Source organism: Ursus arctos, unplaced genomic scaffold, assembly GCF_023065955.2.
Source record: "Ursus arctos isolate Adak ecotype North America unplaced genomic scaffold, UrsArc2.0 scaffold_17, whole genome shotgun sequence".
In the NCBI taxonomy this organism is placed as follows: Eukaryota; Metazoa; Chordata; class Mammalia; order Carnivora; family Ursidae; genus Ursus; species Ursus arctos.
Window position 1 is genome coordinate 47427960 of NW_026622841.1, and position 17801 is coordinate 47445760.

At 35.8% G+C, this 17801-nt stretch overlaps 1 protein-coding gene across 12 annotated transcripts in view; it reads left to right on the forward strand.

Moving 5' to 3' along the window:
* The window catches only part of ESCO1 (establishment of sister chromatid cohesion N-acetyltransferase 1), a 71659-nt gene that overhangs the window by 45923 nt on the left and 7935 nt on the right, over window positions 1-17801 (forward strand). For 10 of the 12 annotated variants that reach the window (XM_026496067.4, XM_048218636.2, XM_026496066.4 and 7 more), the window contains one exon: window positions 15232-15321. In XM_026496067.4, coding sequence (XP_026351852.2) covers window positions 15232-15321 — 90 coding nt within the window. Of the gene's footprint in view, window positions 1-14557; window positions 14682-15231; window positions 15322-17801 lie in introns of all 12 variants that reach the window. The other 2 variants (XR_008959727.1, XR_008959726.1) reach the window with 1 other exon arrangement.

Genomic DNA, 17801 nt, shown 5'->3' on the forward strand with positions numbered 1-17801 from the left:
TCGGGCTCCTGGCTCGGCAGAGAGTCAGCTTCTCCCTCTCCCTCTGCCTCTCTCCCTGCTCATGCTCTCTCTCTGTATCTCCTTGGGTCAAATGAATAAATTAAAAAAAAAATCTTTAAAAAAAATTACCAAACATTTTGTATCTCAAGTTTTTGTTTATCTCTTTCCTGACCCTGATTTTTAAATTTTCTACTTTGTTGTATCTTAAAGACTTAAAATATTATGATACATAAATATAGAATGGGAGCAGCACTTCCAGATCTTAGTCAGAAATTAATTTTGCTTTGGTATGGAGGGCCACATAGTGGAGGAAAAATGCCTTTAGAATGTTACATGCAACATGTTTTCACATTTTTAAAAGACTTTACAAACTCTGGGGAAGGGAGAACCTATAACGTATCTAGTGGCAAATAAAAACTTTTAATCTGTTCTTCCTCTACTTTTCCCAGTTCTGGAAATGGTGCCACCATTTAACTCATTTCCTCAGACTGAAAACTTGGAATAATCCTTCAGTTTTCTTTTTGCACTCCATATACTCAAAGAAGTATACTCAAAGTATACTCCTATACTTACCATTAGTAAATCTCACCTTCAAAATGGATTCCAAATCCTCCATGTCCACTGCTTCTACTCTAAACCAAGCTGTCATCATTTCCTGCCTAGTAATGCTTTCCTAACTGGTCTCCCAGTTTCCATTTTTGTTTCCCTATGGTCTTTGTCTCAACCATCTTTTAAAAACTTAAATCAGATTATATCCTTCCTTTATTTAAAATTCTCCAGTGAATTCTCATCACACACACACTAAAATCCAGGGTATTTACTGTGGCATCAAGGCCTCACATACTCCCGCTTCTCTAATCTCATCTCTCAACACTCTTACCGATACTTGCTATATTCCATTCATATATATATCTTTTGTCCTAATCACTCTAGCCACATTCCATTCTTAGTGTGTTTGTATTTACTTTACCTTTTCCTGGACTGTTCTTCTCTCACATCTTTACATAGCAGCTCTCTTCATTTAGGTTTTACAGTCTCAGAGATGCCCTCCCTGAACACCCAGTACAAAGTGGCTCCCTCTCTCCCTACTCTAGCAGTAGTGTCATTTTCTTTAGATCATTTTCCACACTGTGAAAATTTGTTTGGTCTGTCTCCCACTGGAGTAGAAGCTTTGTCAGAGCAGGGTCCTTGATACTCTGTTTATCACATTTAAATAGCACCTGCCAGTGTGTAGTAAGGGCTCAACAAATACACTGAATTAAAGAGCAGATTTTGATCTGAAGCCACAAAACAAGAGTGTTTGAGTCTCAGCTATCTCATATAAAAATGATATTAGACCAGAACATTTTTCTGGGCTTTGGCAACTCTCATCTTCATTGACTGGGAATTGATACTCCCCTTCTGGGGGAGACATGAAATATATTGTGTATATTTGATACAAGTTAGGCAAAATAAAACTACTAGTAATGTACTTCAAAGTATATAAAAGCAGCCCAAATTTGAATTCACTGTGGCAGGTAAAGGTTTATTAACTAGGTTTGCGTATGGAATTATATACCTGACTGAATTTTGGTGCTAAAGTGGTTCATTCCTCATTCAGAAAAATAGTGAAAGTAATTTAACTTCTTTTCTTATAATATGTAAGAGGTTATTATAGATCATCTTATACCAGTGGTTTTTCTTCAGTTTCTTTTCAAAATTTTATGTAAGATACATTTTCCTTTATGTATATGAAAGTAATTCTAATCTTTCTATCACGGCATGTACATTTTTGGGAGTTTCAGTTTTTCTGTGGAAATCCTTTTCACATAGTTTGTCCACCTCCTTTTTTTTTTTTTTTTTTAAGATTTTATTTATTTATTTGACAAAGAGAGCACAAGCAGGAGGAGCAGCAGGCAGAGGGAGAGAGAGAAGCAGCAGGCTCCCTGCTGAGCAGGAAGCCCGATTCGATGTGGGGCTGGATCTTGGGACCCTGAGATCATGACCTGAGCTGAAGGCAGATACTTAACTGACTGAGCCACCCAGGTGCCCCTAGTTTGTCCAAGTTGTCCTTAAAAATCTTTAAGATTTATTACAGAAATTTTCAAGTTCTTTTCTGCTAATTCAAACATGTGGGTCATCACTGGGCCTGATTCTATTGACTTTTTTCTTCTTGATCTTGGATCATAATTTCCTAATTATGTCCATGGTCTCATTAAATTTTTTTAATAGACTTTTATTTATTATTTATTTATTAGTGCTGATAAAAACTTTTTTATTATGTTCATTTAGCCAGCATATAGTACATCATTGGTTTTCGATGTAGTGTTCAACGATTCATTAGTTGCGTATAACACCTAGTACTCATCACCACGGGTGCCCTCCTTAATACCCATCACCTGGTTATCCCATTCCTCCACCCCCTCCCTTCTGTAACCCTCAGTTTGGTTCCTGGATCCAGAGTCTCTCATGGTTTGTCTCCCTCTCTGATTTTTTTCCCATTCAGTTTTCCTGCCCTTCCCCTCTGGTAATAGACTTTTTAAAAAAAGATTTTATTTATTTATTTGAGAGAGCTCAACAGAGAGCACAAGTGGGGGGAGAGGGTGAGGGAGAAGCAGACTCCTCGCTGAGCAGGGAGCCCAGTGCAGGGCCTGATTCCAGGATGCTGGGATCATGACTTGAGCCGAAGGCAGACAGACGCTTAACCGATTGAACCACCCAGGTGCCCCTTAATAGACTATTCTTTAGAGTAGTTTTAGGTTCATAGCAAAATTAAGCAGAAAGTACAGAGACTTCCCATACATTACCCTTCCCCCTGTCACACACATGTTCAGTATCCTCATGCCAATACGTTTGTTATAGTTGATGAACCTATACTGACACACCATTATTATTTCAGAGTCCATAGTTTTTGTTAGGACTCACTCTTGGTGCTGTTCCATGGGGTCTGAAAAATTTATAATGGCATGTATCCATTATAGTATCATACAGAATAGTTTCACTGTCGTTAAAATCCTGTTCTCTTCCTGTTTACCCTGGCCTTCCTACTGACCCCTGGCAAATACTGATCTTTTGTACTATCTCCATAGTTTCACCTTTTCCGATTGGTATATGGTCAGAATCATACAGTATATAGTTTTCTTCATAATTGAGTTCTTTTACTTAGTAATATGCAATTAAAGTTACTCCATATCTTTTCATGGATTGATAGCTTGTTTCTTTTTAGTGCTGAATAATATTCCATTATCTGGATATACTATATTTCATTTATCCATTGACCTACTGAAGAATATCTTGATTGCTTCCAGGTTTTGGCAATTATGAATAAAGTTGCTATAAACATCCATGTGCAGGTACAGGCTTTTGTGTGGAGACAAGTTTTCAACTCCTTTTCATAAATACTGAGGAGTGTGATTGCCGGGTTGTATGGTAAGAGTAAGTTTAGTTTTGTGAGAAACTGCCAAACTGTTTTCCATAGTGGCTGTACCATTAGGTATTCTCACCAGCAATGAAGGAGATTTCCTGTTGTTCCATGTCCTTGCCAGAGTATGGTATTGTCATTGTTTTGGGTTTTGGCAGTTCTAATAGGTGTAGTGGTTATCTCGATTTAATTTGCATTTCCCTGATGACCTATGATGTGGAGCATTTTTCATATGCTTATTTGCCATCTGTATATCTTGTCTGGTGATGCATTTGTTCAGGTCTTTGGCCCACTGTTTAGTTGGTTGGTTGTTTTCTTATTGTTGAGTTTTAAGAATTCTTTGTATCTTTTGGATAATAGCCCTTATCAGCTATCTCTTATTTCCCAGTCTGCAGCTTGTCGTATCACGTTCTTGATGGTCTCTTTTGCAGAGCAGAAGTTTTAATTTTAATTTTAATGAAGTGCAGGGCCTTTGGTGTTATATCTAAAAAGTCATTGCCATACTGAAGGTTATCTGGATTTCTTCTTTGTTATTATCTAGGATTTTTATAGTTTTGCCTTTTACATTTAGTTCTGTGATCCATTTTGAGTTAATTTTTGTGAAGGGTGTGAAGTCTATACCTAAATTCATTTGTGTGTGTGTGTGGATGTCCATTTGTTTCAGCAAATTTTGTTGAAAAGACTGTCTTGTTCCTGTTGCGTTGCAGTTGCTTTTTTATCAAAAATCAGTTGGCTGTATTTATATAGGTCTATTATAGGGCTCTCTGTTCTGTTTCACTGATCTATTTGTTTCTTCTTTCACCAGTATCAAACTGTCTTGATTACTCTAGCTTTATATGTCTTTTTTTTAAATGATTGATTGATTGGTTGTTTTTTTACAAAAGTTTATTCTTAAATGTCCAACAGGATCTAAGACAACACTTCATTGTAGTTGTAGGTGGCAACAGGTGATTACAGATGTTTAAACAGGAATGGAATTAAGGATCACCATTGCCTCAGGCACAAGGAACAACTCGCTTCTTGCCAGATTGCCTAATTCCCCCTGTAGCCAGTGTCCCTTCCCCATGGCCTTTGCTTTAAGCTTCTGGAGTTTCTTCTGCTCCTCTTTCTGTTTCTGCTTGAATGCCTTATCTCATCCATTTCCTTGGTCTGCTTCTTGGGCTGCTTCAGGGGCTTCTTCTTGCCACCTTTGTGGCTGGACATAGTGCCTGCACCCCTTCCCCAGACCTTGCCACCGAAAGTGCGCTTTATAGTAAGTCATGATGTTAGGTAGCATCAGTCTTCTCACTTTGTTCCTGTCCTTCACTATCGTGTTGGCTATTCTGTCTCTTTTGTTTTTCTATATAAATTTTAGAATCATGTTGTCAGTATCCACAAAATAACTTGCTGGGATTTTGATTGAGATTGAATTGAATCTGTAGATCAAGTTGAGAAGAACTGACCTCTTGACAATATTTAGCTTTCCTATCTAGTCTCAAAAATTTTTATTGGGCATTTTTATTGGCATTGTGTATGAAAGGATAGTAGAGACTGAAGTAGAGCTTTCCCTTTCATTTTCCCCAAGATTTTAACCTTTCTGCTATCCTTTAACCTATCCTTTGTCAAGCAGTGGGGGCTGGTCTCTTAGATCTAGTTAAGAATTGAGTTGGGGGGCCTGGCTGGCTCAGTTGGTAGAGCATGTGACTCTTTTTTATTTTATTTTTTTAAAGTAAATTCTACCCCCAACGTGGGGCTCGAACTCATGACCCCAAGAGTTACATGCTCTATGGACTGGGCCAGCCAGGCACCCCAAGCATGTGACTCTTGATCTCACAGCTATGAATTCAAAACCCATGTTGGGCGTAGAGCTTACTTAAAAAAAAAAAAAAAAAGAATCAAGTTGGGATGAAATTTTAGTTTGTTTTCCCATCTATTTCTGTTTTTAACGTTTTGAGGTTGGGATCAGGTGCCTCTCTCCAGAAGAAATTGAGAATCTAAACTCGACAGTACACAGATCTCTCTGTACCTTCCATCTCAACTCAGCAGATGTCCCTGTGAGATAACTGGTGGAGAACTGTCTCTGTGTTTGAAGCTCCTCCATATTTCAGATAGCCATGCTAACTCAGTCGTTAAGGTTTTGATTTTTCTTGTCCCACAGGGCACTCTTCTCCTTGTCCTCTGCCTATGGCAGTCTTTCTTTCTTGCTTACGCTCCCAGGCTTGGTCAGTGTCTTAGGATAAAAATGGCAGCTGGTCTCTGCTCACCTAGAAAGTGTTAGTTCATCTCTGGAAATCAATCCACAGCTCTTCAGTGCTTTTAAAGAAAACATGGCTTTTAGTTTATTGGTTATTTTCTTATTAAAAGAGGAATAGTGATCTTCTGTGACATGCTTTATCCTGCTTGGGACTGTAACTCCCAAAGATATACATTTTGAGAACATTTTTCAATAATGGAGGCTCTTTTATATTTGGGTATAGGAGTGAGTGGAGTTTGGACCGTGAGTTTTTAAAAATGATGACCAATATTGAAGAGGTCCGTATATTTGTGTCCTAAGCCCCACATAACCTTGAGATAAGGTTTACATCAAACAAAATATTTTTTACATACTAGAAATGTACTACTACATATGTTGAAAAGTGCTAAACTAAATTGGTGAATCCTAATAAAGAGCTGTTTAGGATTCCATAGTATTTGAGAATGACAGGAGAGAAAAGAAACTCATAATTCCTCTTGTTTGACTTTGCATTAGTTCTGACCCAAGGATATCTTATGAGAAATATTATCCCTATAGTAATAGATTTTGATGTTACAATTATAGAAGTTCTTTTAACTGACAAAATTGGGAGAATTGGGTCAGTTAATCAGAAGAGCTGATTCAAGTGGACCTTTGATATCAGAATACCCGAATAACCACTTAAATCATAAGGCTATGTATTAAGAAGTCTGGAGGTAACATAGTTTTAGGGTTGTTCATCCAGCAGTTCAACCATGTCATCATGAGTGCTGGCTATTTCTCATTCAGTGCTCTCCTCTCCTAAGGTATTGACTTTTTGGCTTCATAGCTATGAAGGACCACTTCATGATCCTTAAAGTAGACTGCTGTAGTCCAGATACCATGTTTAAATTTAAAGCAAGAATGTTAGTCAGGGTGGGTACCCTATCAGATAGGGTCTTTCAGGTGGCTTTTTCCTTTTATCAGTGAAGGACAGCATTTTTCCAGAAGCTCTTACAAAGTTCCTTTCGTTAGCTGCAAAGGAGGTAGGAAGGCAAGAATCTAGCAAAAAGACCAAAGATAATGATAATTGGTTTATGCCAGTGGTTCTCAAGGTAGGGGAATTTGATGTTTGTTACGTAACTTCTATTAGGTAACATCTGGAAGTATGTGGAGAATATTGTTGACATTTCGTGGGTAGGGGCTAAGGGTGCTAAATTTTTTGCAATGCAGTTACAAAGAAGGTAGAACATCTAGCTGAAAATGTCAGTAATAGCCCTGTTGAGAAACACTTAGACTAATCATAATTTATGCACATATTACCATACAAAATAAAACAGGGCAAAAAAAAGAATGGGAGAGAATGGCTGTATGATGAGCAGAGGGAAATGTTTTCTCGATGGCCATTACATAGTTTAAACATTTTACTGTAACTTGAAGCATATACATTTATATTAAATGTAATTGCTATGGGGAGACTGTTTCTTTGAGTATGGATCCACTGATTAGCTTTGGGTTTTTTTCTCATATAAATCATACTCCTAGCTATTCTCTTTGATATACTTAAAAAAAAAATAGAGCAAGAACTTAGACATTGCAAAGCAATCCGAGAATCTGGGTACAGAATTATTCTTGTTATATTTTTGATTTTTAAAAGAGACGTTGCCTATTTTGCTTTTTTCCAGAGTATTCTATCTATCTTCATTAAAACAACTATCTTTCCATTATTTAGCTAATATTTGATTACATTTTATAGTTAAAAATAATAAATGGGGGCGCTTAGGTGGCTCAGTCGGTTAAGCATTTGCCTTCGGCTCAGGCATGATCCCAGGGTCCTGGGATCGAGCCCTGCTGTCGGGTTCCCTGCTCAGTGGCGAGTCTGCTTCTCCCTCTCCCTCTCCCTCTGTGCTCTCTTTCTTTCTCTCAAATAAGTAAATAAAATCTTTAAGAATAATAATAATAATAATAAATAAATTGGCATAAACAAGTTTAGGAACAAATGATACTTGGTAATCCTGTCTCACTCAGGTGTGGAATAACAAGGTAGTTCACTGGTCCTGAATCCAGTTTCTGTTACCCAGGGAGAAGAGCATTAGTTAATCTAGCAAGTTAATTAGGTGGATATCACTTAAGTAAGTTACCACTGTATATTAAAATACCTAATAGCACAAATTAAATTCTAGACTCTTCCAGAATGATAAATTGGGTTACTTTCTTAAAGACCAGATTTCTTTTTTTTTTTTAAGATTTTATTTATTTATTTGACACAGAGACAGCCAGTGAGAGAGACAGCCAGTGAGAGAGAGACAAGCAGGGGGAGTGGGAGAGGAAGAAGCTGGCTCCCAGCAGAGGAGCCTGACGTGGGGCTCGATCCCAGGACTCCGGGATCACGCCCTGAGCCGAAGGCAGATGCTTAATGACTGCGCCACCCAGGCGCCCCAAAGACCAGATTTCTTAATCTGAAACTGTTAACTTCAAAATAGTTTTAAGACTCTATCATTTTATCTATGAAAATGTTGTGCTGTTCAGAACATATAAAGCACCTCTCATGAAAACCTATTTCTTAAGACTTAGTTTTCACCATTTCCTGAGAAAAATTTATTTTTAAAAAATGCATACATATCAGGATGTTTGAGGAATGGGAAATAACTTAAAAAATAGATGTTCCTCTCTAAATCATTGAGTGCCTTCCAAAATGCTTTTTTTTTAAAAAAAAAGATTTATTCATTTTAGAGAGTGCGTGTGCATGCCGCTTTGGGGGGGGGGCGGGGGGGAGCATCTCAAGAAGACTCCCTGCTAAGTGCAGAGCCCACAACCCTGACATCATGGCCTAAGCCAAAACCAAGAATCAGATACTCAACTGACTGAGCCACCCAGGTGCCCCCAAAATAATTTTTAAAATTGCATTTCAGTATCATATGGTCTTTAATTATTAAAGGCATTATTGAGAATTTTTTATTATATATTATCATTACCTATTACTCACAAGAAAGAACATTTAAATACTTTTAACTTGTTCTTTTAAGAGCATTTGTTCTTCAGACTTTTACTGTGGAGAAAATTTTCACATTCTTTTCCTTAAAAAGATTATAATTTAGGTAAATGAAAGAGTGGCCTTCAGATTTTTTATTCACCTTATTAAAAATTTATAAAAAGCAGTGTATATAGCCAAAAGTGAAAATTCCACCAATTTTGTAAGATATAAAATGAAAAGTGAAAGCCTCCTTACGTCTTCTCTAGTTCTCGTCCCATTCTCCAGTGATAAAGCACTTTTGTCTGTTTACAGCATAACTAAGAAAATCAAGCTGTGTATGTATAGCTTACATTTATAAAGCTATATAGAAATGTGTGTGTAAAATCTTTTCTTCCAATTTTTATTATATTTTTGTTTTTAGTTCTGTTGATTGCCTTTAATTTTAATGTTGATAAACATTTGACTCCTTGATGCTTCCAGTATTCCCCTCTCAACCTTCCAGTTTCTCAGTTGTAGTTAATTATTGTAGGTATTCTGTAAATATTAACTTACTTAATTCACTGTTAACCATTGAAGTAGTTTTCATTCCTCTTTTATGGATTGCAAAACTGAGGCACGGAGGGATTAAGCTTTTGGTCTCATAAATAGAGGCTTTTGTTCTTCAAGCATGCACTATCCATTCAAAAATAAATATTTATTATGTACTTGATTTACTGTGCTATGAACTTGGGATATTAGTGGTGTGTCAAATGAAGTCTTGGACCTGTTGGAACTTATGGTCTGTGTGGTATTTCTCATTTTAAATCTTGACAGCCTAGTCATCCTAAAACTCCAGGTCCCTGTAGTTTTTAGCATTCCTAGATCAAAAAGAATTGGTCCTAGAATACAGGATTTACCAAAACAAATAGTTTTACTGGAGGAATAGAAGTTTTCAGGGGTTCTAGCTTTTATTCATTCAGCTTAAATATTGCAGCAAACCAGAAAAATCTTGCTGTCATAATATACCTAGAAAATGAAAAGTCCATAAAGTGCCTTTAGAATAGACTCAGATTTTCCTAATGTAAAACTTAAATTCCTATAGAAATTATTTTGCGTTTAGGAGAAATAGTAATAACAGTATCACTAGCAAATGACATTAATTAAAGGCTTCCTGTCTACCAGGGGCTGATCCAACTTTTTAACTATATGAAACTCCTTATTTCTTTTAGGAAATCATGAAGGTAGTTACAGTTAATTTATAAATGAGGAGATAAGCAGAAAGAAGGATATGTATTTGCCTAAAGTCACATAGATACTAAGTAATGGAATTGGCTCCAGAGTCCTTGAATAATGAACTATAGGTTTTTACTTTTTTACTTTCAACAAAATATATTGTATGTAAGATATAATTTAGTTCAGAGAAATAAATTGACCCCATATAACCAATTCTGGATTCAGAAACATTGAATTCAGGATATAAAAAGTTTAGTTTGAATCAAGGAAAACTTCCGTTCAAGCATAGAGGTATATGGATTGTACCTTCTACTACAGACATTTGTATTATTTATTTATCCTGTTCGATTTGTTAGGGTTCTTGAGGTCAGTGTGGCATAATAGAGAAGAATGTGAGTGAGCTTATTAGTTAAATTAGATGAATCTGGTTTTCTAGTGAGCCTCTTATTAGTTGTATGACCATAGCAAGTTAACTAACCTTTTTGCACTTTTTTTTTAATCTGTAAAAAATGAAAAAAAAATCTCATGAGTAGGTTTTTTTCTAGGCTTCTTATTCAAACATTATTAATTACTATGTTCCGTAGTTTAAAAGTTATTAAAATTATTAAATTTTAAAAATTACTATTAAAAAGATCGTTTTTTCCATCGTGTAAGATCACAGGGAGCACAAGGGACAGATAGATAAGTAAACATATCTAAATCCTATAGAAAGTGCTAGAGTAGTAGTACATACAGGGTACTGTCTGAATATAGAGCATCAAGGATATCCAACAAAGATTGGAAAAGTGAGGTTAATACTTGAGTAGAATCAGAAAGAACAAGTTAGGAGTCCTTTGTGCCCAGGAGAGTATGGGGCAGAGGCATTGGACCAGAGGAACAGTATGTGTAAAAGTTGGGATATTTTAAGTATTACGAGCTGTGACTGGGTCATGTGTTAGGAAAGCTTCAAGAGAGGAAGCTTGAAGAGGTAGGTGAGGATCCAGATCACAAATGACCTTGTGAAGTTATCACAGATGAGGGCGCCTGGGTGGCTCAGTTGGTTAAGCATCTGCCTTCAGCTCAAGTCATGATCCCAGGGTCCTGGGATCGAGGGCTCCCTGCTCAGTAGGGAGTCTGCTTCTCCTTATCCTTTACCCCTCCCCCTGCTCGTGTGCTCGCTTGCTCGCTCTCTCAAATAAATAAAATCTTTAAAAGGTATCACAGATGAAAAAAACCTACAAGAAAATGCTGTTAACATAATGATAGTAATAGGAGCTATTATTTATTGGGTGTATATTATTTGTGTTAGGCACTGTGCTTAATATTTTATCATGTTTTCTCAGCTTCTCAATAATTTTGTAATAGAGTTTTTGTATCCATTTTATAGATGAGGAAACCAAGGTTTAGAGAGGTTAAGTAATTGGCCCAAGGCAACACAGCTAGTAAGTAGCAGAGTGTAGATTTGAATCTTGGTCTTACTGATTTTTAAAGTCTTATCACTTTGGTGTGCACACATGATAGGTGGTCAGTACATATTTCTTGAATTGACTGAATTTTTCCATGTAATTATTTGACTTTTCATACTTTTTAAAGTTCAGTAAAGGTCACACTGAGTATATTATCAGCACGATTATTTTTGCAAAAAAAAAAAAATGTCCAAACATGCACTTAAAACCAGCTGCTTGGGATAGTTAAGTATATTAACACTTTTATTATACGATTTTCTTAAACTGGAATAACTAGGAAATATAGATAAGCTAAAAGGAAAAAAACAAAGTCACTCAGATTTAAAAGATGAAAAGGTTACTGTTTTTTACATAGAAGTTATTTAAAGAATATAACACCTTAAAAAATCAGTTAATTCCTTAATATCAGATATTTCCTTAGGGTTCAAAGCTCTCCAAATAAAATTTCTATATTGTTTATTTGTTTGAATTAAGATCCATATATTGCATTTGTTGGTATATCTCTTAAGTCTTTTAATCTTAAGGTTCTCCCTCTATGTCTTTTTTCTTACAATATTGTAATTTTTTAAAAAGCTGGTTGTTGGTTTTATTTCTCAGGGTATTCTTTCATGGGTATTCTCATTCAGCCTCTTATGAAAGTGATTAGTATGAACTTTAGAAATTGGGGTATAATTTGCATACAGTTAAATGCACAGATCTTAAATGTTTGTCGGTGAATTTTGACAATTCTATACATCAGTGTATCTGCCACTTAATGTATTTTTTTTTCAATTAACATCTTTTTTAAATGGAAAAAGAGGAGAAATCCTTTCCATTCTTTAGATTCTAAAGTCGAGAGTAAGTACAGTGGCAAGGAACGATAAGTAATCATTGATTGCTATTAGGAATATAAAGCTTTCACAGCCAGATGGGTGAATTAAGAAAATTTGAGGCTTGGAAAAAACTACTCACTAGCAGAGAGATAATGAGTAACATGTTAGAGCTAAAGGTGAGAAGTAAATGCACTGCATTGGAATTTATATCTTTGCAGAAAGCTGTGGCTGTTTGTTTATTCCTCTAAATTGTATGTACCCTTCCCCCACAACCTTCTCTGCCTCAGTTTCAAGCAGCAGATAGTCTCCTCTAAACTTTTTAGTTGGGAGGATCGTGTGGTTATTAACTCCAAGAAAGAGGTAACTAACTGCAGTTGAGGCATATAAATGTCTTGAGTATGTTATATGACAGATATGAGCCAGCATGCTTCTTTCATCTGTCTGTGATGTTGTATTTGACTTTGGGGACTTTTATTAATTACCTTGTGTTTTCTTAGAGTGGTGCACTGATCTTAGCTTGATATCATTAGGAAGGTAAAATGGAAGTTGCTGAGTGGCTGCTCTATATGAGGAATTATCTTAAATACAACCCTCTTTTTTTTTTTTTTTTTTTAAGAAAAATAGAAGGTCTATTTTCTAGAGAATGCTGAGGAAAATTCTAAATAATTTCGGCTTCATGTCCACAATACAATATAAAAATATATGGCTTTTATGAAATCATGCCAGGAAATTACAAAGAAAAAAAATGTGATGACAGGGTCATGAAACCAGCAGTTAAATACAGGGTAATCACAACCAAAGCAGGCCAGTAAGTCACACTATACATTCAAAAAATTCAAGTAAGTTTCAAAAATTAAATACAACCCTCTTAACAACTAAGTGATGGAGGTGATGACAGCCATTTTGTACATAGCCTAGATCAGGAAAGAAGAGTTTGTGATTTGCGAAAGGTCATATAACTAGTAACAACAAAACAAGGCTTTTAACCCTGAAAAAAATATTTTAAAGATTTTTAATTATTTATTTGACGGAGACCACAAGCAGGCGGAGTGGCAGGCAGAGTGAGAGGGAGAAGCAGGCTCCCCGTTGAGCAGGGAGCCCAACTCGGGGCTCATGCCCAGGACCCTGGGATCATGACCTGAGCTGAAGGCAGTTCCTCACCTGACTGAGCCACCCAGGCATCCCTAAACCCTCAACTTCTACTCCAGAACTCTTAAATAGTTTTCACTAAAATATGCTGTCTTCATGAAACTTAAAAAAATAGTAATCTGCCCTTTGCAAATTCCTGCTGCTTATATGTACATGAAGAAACAGAGGCATATTTAAAATATAAAATTATGTCAAATCCAATTGTGATGTGATTTTCTGTATGAGTATGCAAGTGTCAAGTTGTTAAAAGAGAAAGTTTAATACTAAAAAGTTAGTAAAACAAAATAATTTTTCCAGTGCCTATAGTGCAATATAATGACGTTAGACCAGCATTTTTGTTCTTAAAGATAATAGAAAAATAACTTACCAAATTTTCTTTAGATAATTCAGCTCAGGAACTATGACTTTTTTTTTTTTTTTAAAGATTTTATTTATTTATTTGAGAGAGAGAGAGAGAAAACACAAGCAGGGGAAGCAGGAAAGGGAGAAGCAGGCTCCCCAGTGAGCAGGGAGCCTAATGCGGGGCTAGATCCCAGGACTCTGGGATCATGACCTGAGCTGGAGGCAGATGCTTAACTGACTGAGCCACCCAGGCGTGAACTATGACTTCTTATAAGTGGAGGTTAAATTTTCTAGTTCTTCATTGAATTTGTAATTCAACTTCTAAAATGAAAAGTCTCCGTTTTCATTTTATTGAAAATAGGTTTATTTTAAAAGCATTTCCCAAATTAACATATTAATAAAAATTTGTTTTTAAAGAGATGATATCTTTTAAAAATTGTTTACTTAAATTCAGATTTAATTTCTAATTTGAAAAAAAATGACTTCTGTGGCTGTTGTTTCTGCTCCCTTTCAAGCCTTGAGAACTTTTTAACCAATCATAATTATAATCACCTGAAGTTTACTTTATCTTTGGGTGCTCTATTTTTTAAACAAATTCTCATTTTAAATACTTCAGATCATTACATTTACCAAGCTTATTACTAGACTTTTTGTCCCCAGGATTCTGCCCCTCTCCTCAGAAAATCATCCTAAATTGTTTAAGAAAATCAGCCTCTTCTCTGACTTGCCATAATATTTTTAAAAAATGTAGTTACTTTTTTCTTGGTTTTATTGAGCTTTCATAGTTTTAAAAGATCTCAGAAGATCATGGTTTTCTGTAGTAGAAGTATGTATTGCTTCTTGAAAGGCCCTTTTTCTTTCTTTCTTTCTTTTTTTTTAATGTAAAGTTGGTTGGGTAAGACAAATGAAACAACCAGTTAAGCTCATTCCTTCTGTACACTATTAACTTCAAAGCTCCTAGTTTTAACCTCTGGTTCAGTCCCATCTTAACTAGATTTAAGTGGCTTTTGTTTTGTTTGTTTTTTCATGCAGGTTCTGCTCATTAATCACCACGAGTGTGGATCTGAAGAAGAGTTTATTACCTCTCTTTTTTTGAGTATGTTTAACTTCAGATACACACAACGTAGCTTCTCCTTCCCTATTAGATTCTTAGAAGGTAGTTATATTTTTATAGTCTCCTTCTTGTGACTTTGATAGTGTGATCAATAAGAATAAAAACTATTCCTTACTACATATTGGGCTACTGCATGCAAATCAGTTCATTTAAAACCTCCTGGAGGTCTTTGGCATGCCAGACATAAAACCATGAGTGTTTGTTTGTGGAGGTAACCATGTTCCAAAGAAATTGAAGAGTAAAATTCTTTTATCAAGAAACTGGGAGAGTTATCTTTTAGGGTCTGGGAATCACTGACTTTTAAGGGGCTTGTTTTTGGTGCGTGGTTTTCAAAATTAATTTAAAATGGGAAATGATAAGAATATTCTTGTGGTATTAGATTTCCGAATGAGTAGTATAGAGAAATTAGTTTGCATTGTACCTACTGTATGCTTGACAAAATAGCTGATTCATCATATCTTATTAGTTAAACATTAATGAGAATATTTTTCCATACTTGCAATTTTTAGATACAGCAATGTTTTTCTTCTTATAGTGAATCTAATAAATGAAATATGATAACATAAAATTCATTCATGTTTTTTATATCTAGGGTTGGAAAAAAGAAAGAATTCTGGCTGAATATCCTGATGGCAGGATAATAATGGTTCTTCCTGAAGATCCAAAGTATGCTCTGAAAAAGGTAAATGTCCAGTGAAATTTCATGTAGAATGGATAATGTCTAAATTTTATTTGAGAGAGAGAGAGCAGGGGAGGACAGAGGGAGAAGGAGAAGCAGGCTCCCCACTGAGCAGGGAGCCCGACAAGGGGCTCAATTCCAGGACCCTGGGATCATGACCCAAACCTAAGGCAGATACTTACCCAGCTGAGCCATCCAGGTGTCCCTGGATAATGTAATTTTGTAGTCACTTTTAACAGGATAACGCATTACTGGCATAGCATGTTTAAACACTAGCTCTGAAAACAAGAAATAAGCATTTAAAGAATATATTTAAAAATTATGCTTACACTTAAAATGTGTCTGAGATATGTGAAATAAATTTTTAGTGAATTGATTACTGTCCCATATTACCAGTAATTTGAGTGACGGAGTAAAATGCATGCTAGTTTATAATGCCACGTAAGTGACTTTAAGAATCAGAATTACAGGGGCTTGTGGCTGGCTCAGTTGCAGGATCGTGTGAGTGTTGATCTCGGGGTTGTGAGTTCGAGTCCCACATGGGGTATAGAGATTGCTTAAATAAATAAAAAACTTGAGGGTGTGCTTGGGTGGCTCAGTCGGTTAAGTGTCCGACTCTTGATTTTGTCTCAGGTCAGGTTCTTAGGGTCATGATCTCAGGGTTGTGAGATCAAGCTCTGTTGAACCCCATGTTGGGCTGCTTGCTCAGTGTAGAGCCTGCTTGGGATTCTGTCTCCCTTCCCTGTGCCCCTCCCCCTGCTTGTGCTCTCGTCCTCTAAAATAAATAAATCTATTAACAATTTGAAAAAAGTATTACTTTCATTAAAAAAAGAATCAGAATTAAAATTTGACAGTAACTTAGAAAATTAAAATTAACAATTATAAAGTTTCATGTTGAGAGTAAATTTTTAAATAAAAGCATATTTGTAGAAGAAGATATAATAATAGGCTATAGAGGGTCACGTGGGTGACACAGTCGGTTAAGCATCTGACTCTTGGTTTTGGCTTGGGTCATGATCTCAGGGTCATGAGATCAGGCTCTGCTGGGAGTCTGCATAAGACTCTCTCTCCCTTTGCCCCTCCCCCTACTGCTCTCCTCTTTCTCTCTCTCATAAATAAATAAATCTTTTTTAAAAAGTCATAGAAGTTCTGAAATTAAACATGAGGTTATTATGTAATGTTAAGAAAAAAGATACATTCTGATTTATAGTTATAAGGTAGAAAATTTAAAGAAATCCTCTTATCTGGTTTGAGCCAGGCTTAGTCCAACTTGGAGTGCCATACTTTGAAGGTTCAGAGAGATAATCAAGTCTGGAATCATTTTATTGTATTGAGTATCTTAGAAGGCAGGAAACCATAAGATACACTTATTTCGAAATGACTTAATTACGTTTTCAAATAATGTGCTCAAAATGTTTTTTTCACCCTCCATGTGCTTTTTCATAAGTACCTTATAATGTAAAGCATTGGGTCCAGCTGTCTTTTGAAAAACTTAGTTTCACAAGAGTGTTTCTAAAATGTCTAGGAAACACAAGGAAAATGATTTATTTATTTATATTTTTAGGTTAACAATTGGACCTCTTTAAATTTAGGAAAACTTCACTTGAAAGGGTTACCCTATTATTTGAAAATATAACTAACATTTTACTTTATCTTGTTTTTGATTTTTCACATATCTTCTATTATGTATGACTGGACAATCCCAGATAACCGAATAAGCCCCCATACTACCAATGCCTAATAATATAGGCAATAACATTTAGAATAACACATAACCATGTCACCTGTCTTGTATTTGAAACATTGATCCTTGTCACAAAAACAAATACTTGCTAATTAATATTGGGTTAGTGATTGACTAAATGAAAATTAAATTATGTAATTTTTGGAATTCCAACTAGTACCATTGGAAATGAACAGTGGGAACTTTGCTACACCACATATGTGGCATTCAGACTTAACTAAGAATCTTCAGTAAATGCTAACTTCCTCATTTTAGTTTCTCAGGGCAAAATCTTAGTAACAGTATAGTATGTTACTAGTTAGTAATCCATAATGGATTAAAAATTAAAATCTAAGGAATTGTGAGTCATTTGCCTTTAGGAACTGAATGAATTGTGAGTTGTGTTATGGGATGCTGTTCTGGGAATAGGTGGACTTGAGTTTTCATCACGGAATAAGGGATGTATTACATGGTATTCTGCATGTCAGAGGTATGAATACTTAACCCTCTGAGGGGTTATCTTCATTTTAAACTTAGTAACACAGATGAATGTTGGACTGAATGTTTGCATTTTACTGTTTAACTGGGGAAGGAACTGATGATTGAGTACCTACAAAAACCTTCGACTTTGAGCCTCCAGAAACTCGAGCTTAACCATCTTTGACCTTGACCACAGTCCTAGGAGGTAGACTAGAAGCAGCACAGTTTGACGCCATATCAGCATTATGGATTCAAAGCTCTGCTCCTTGGTTTTCTAGAT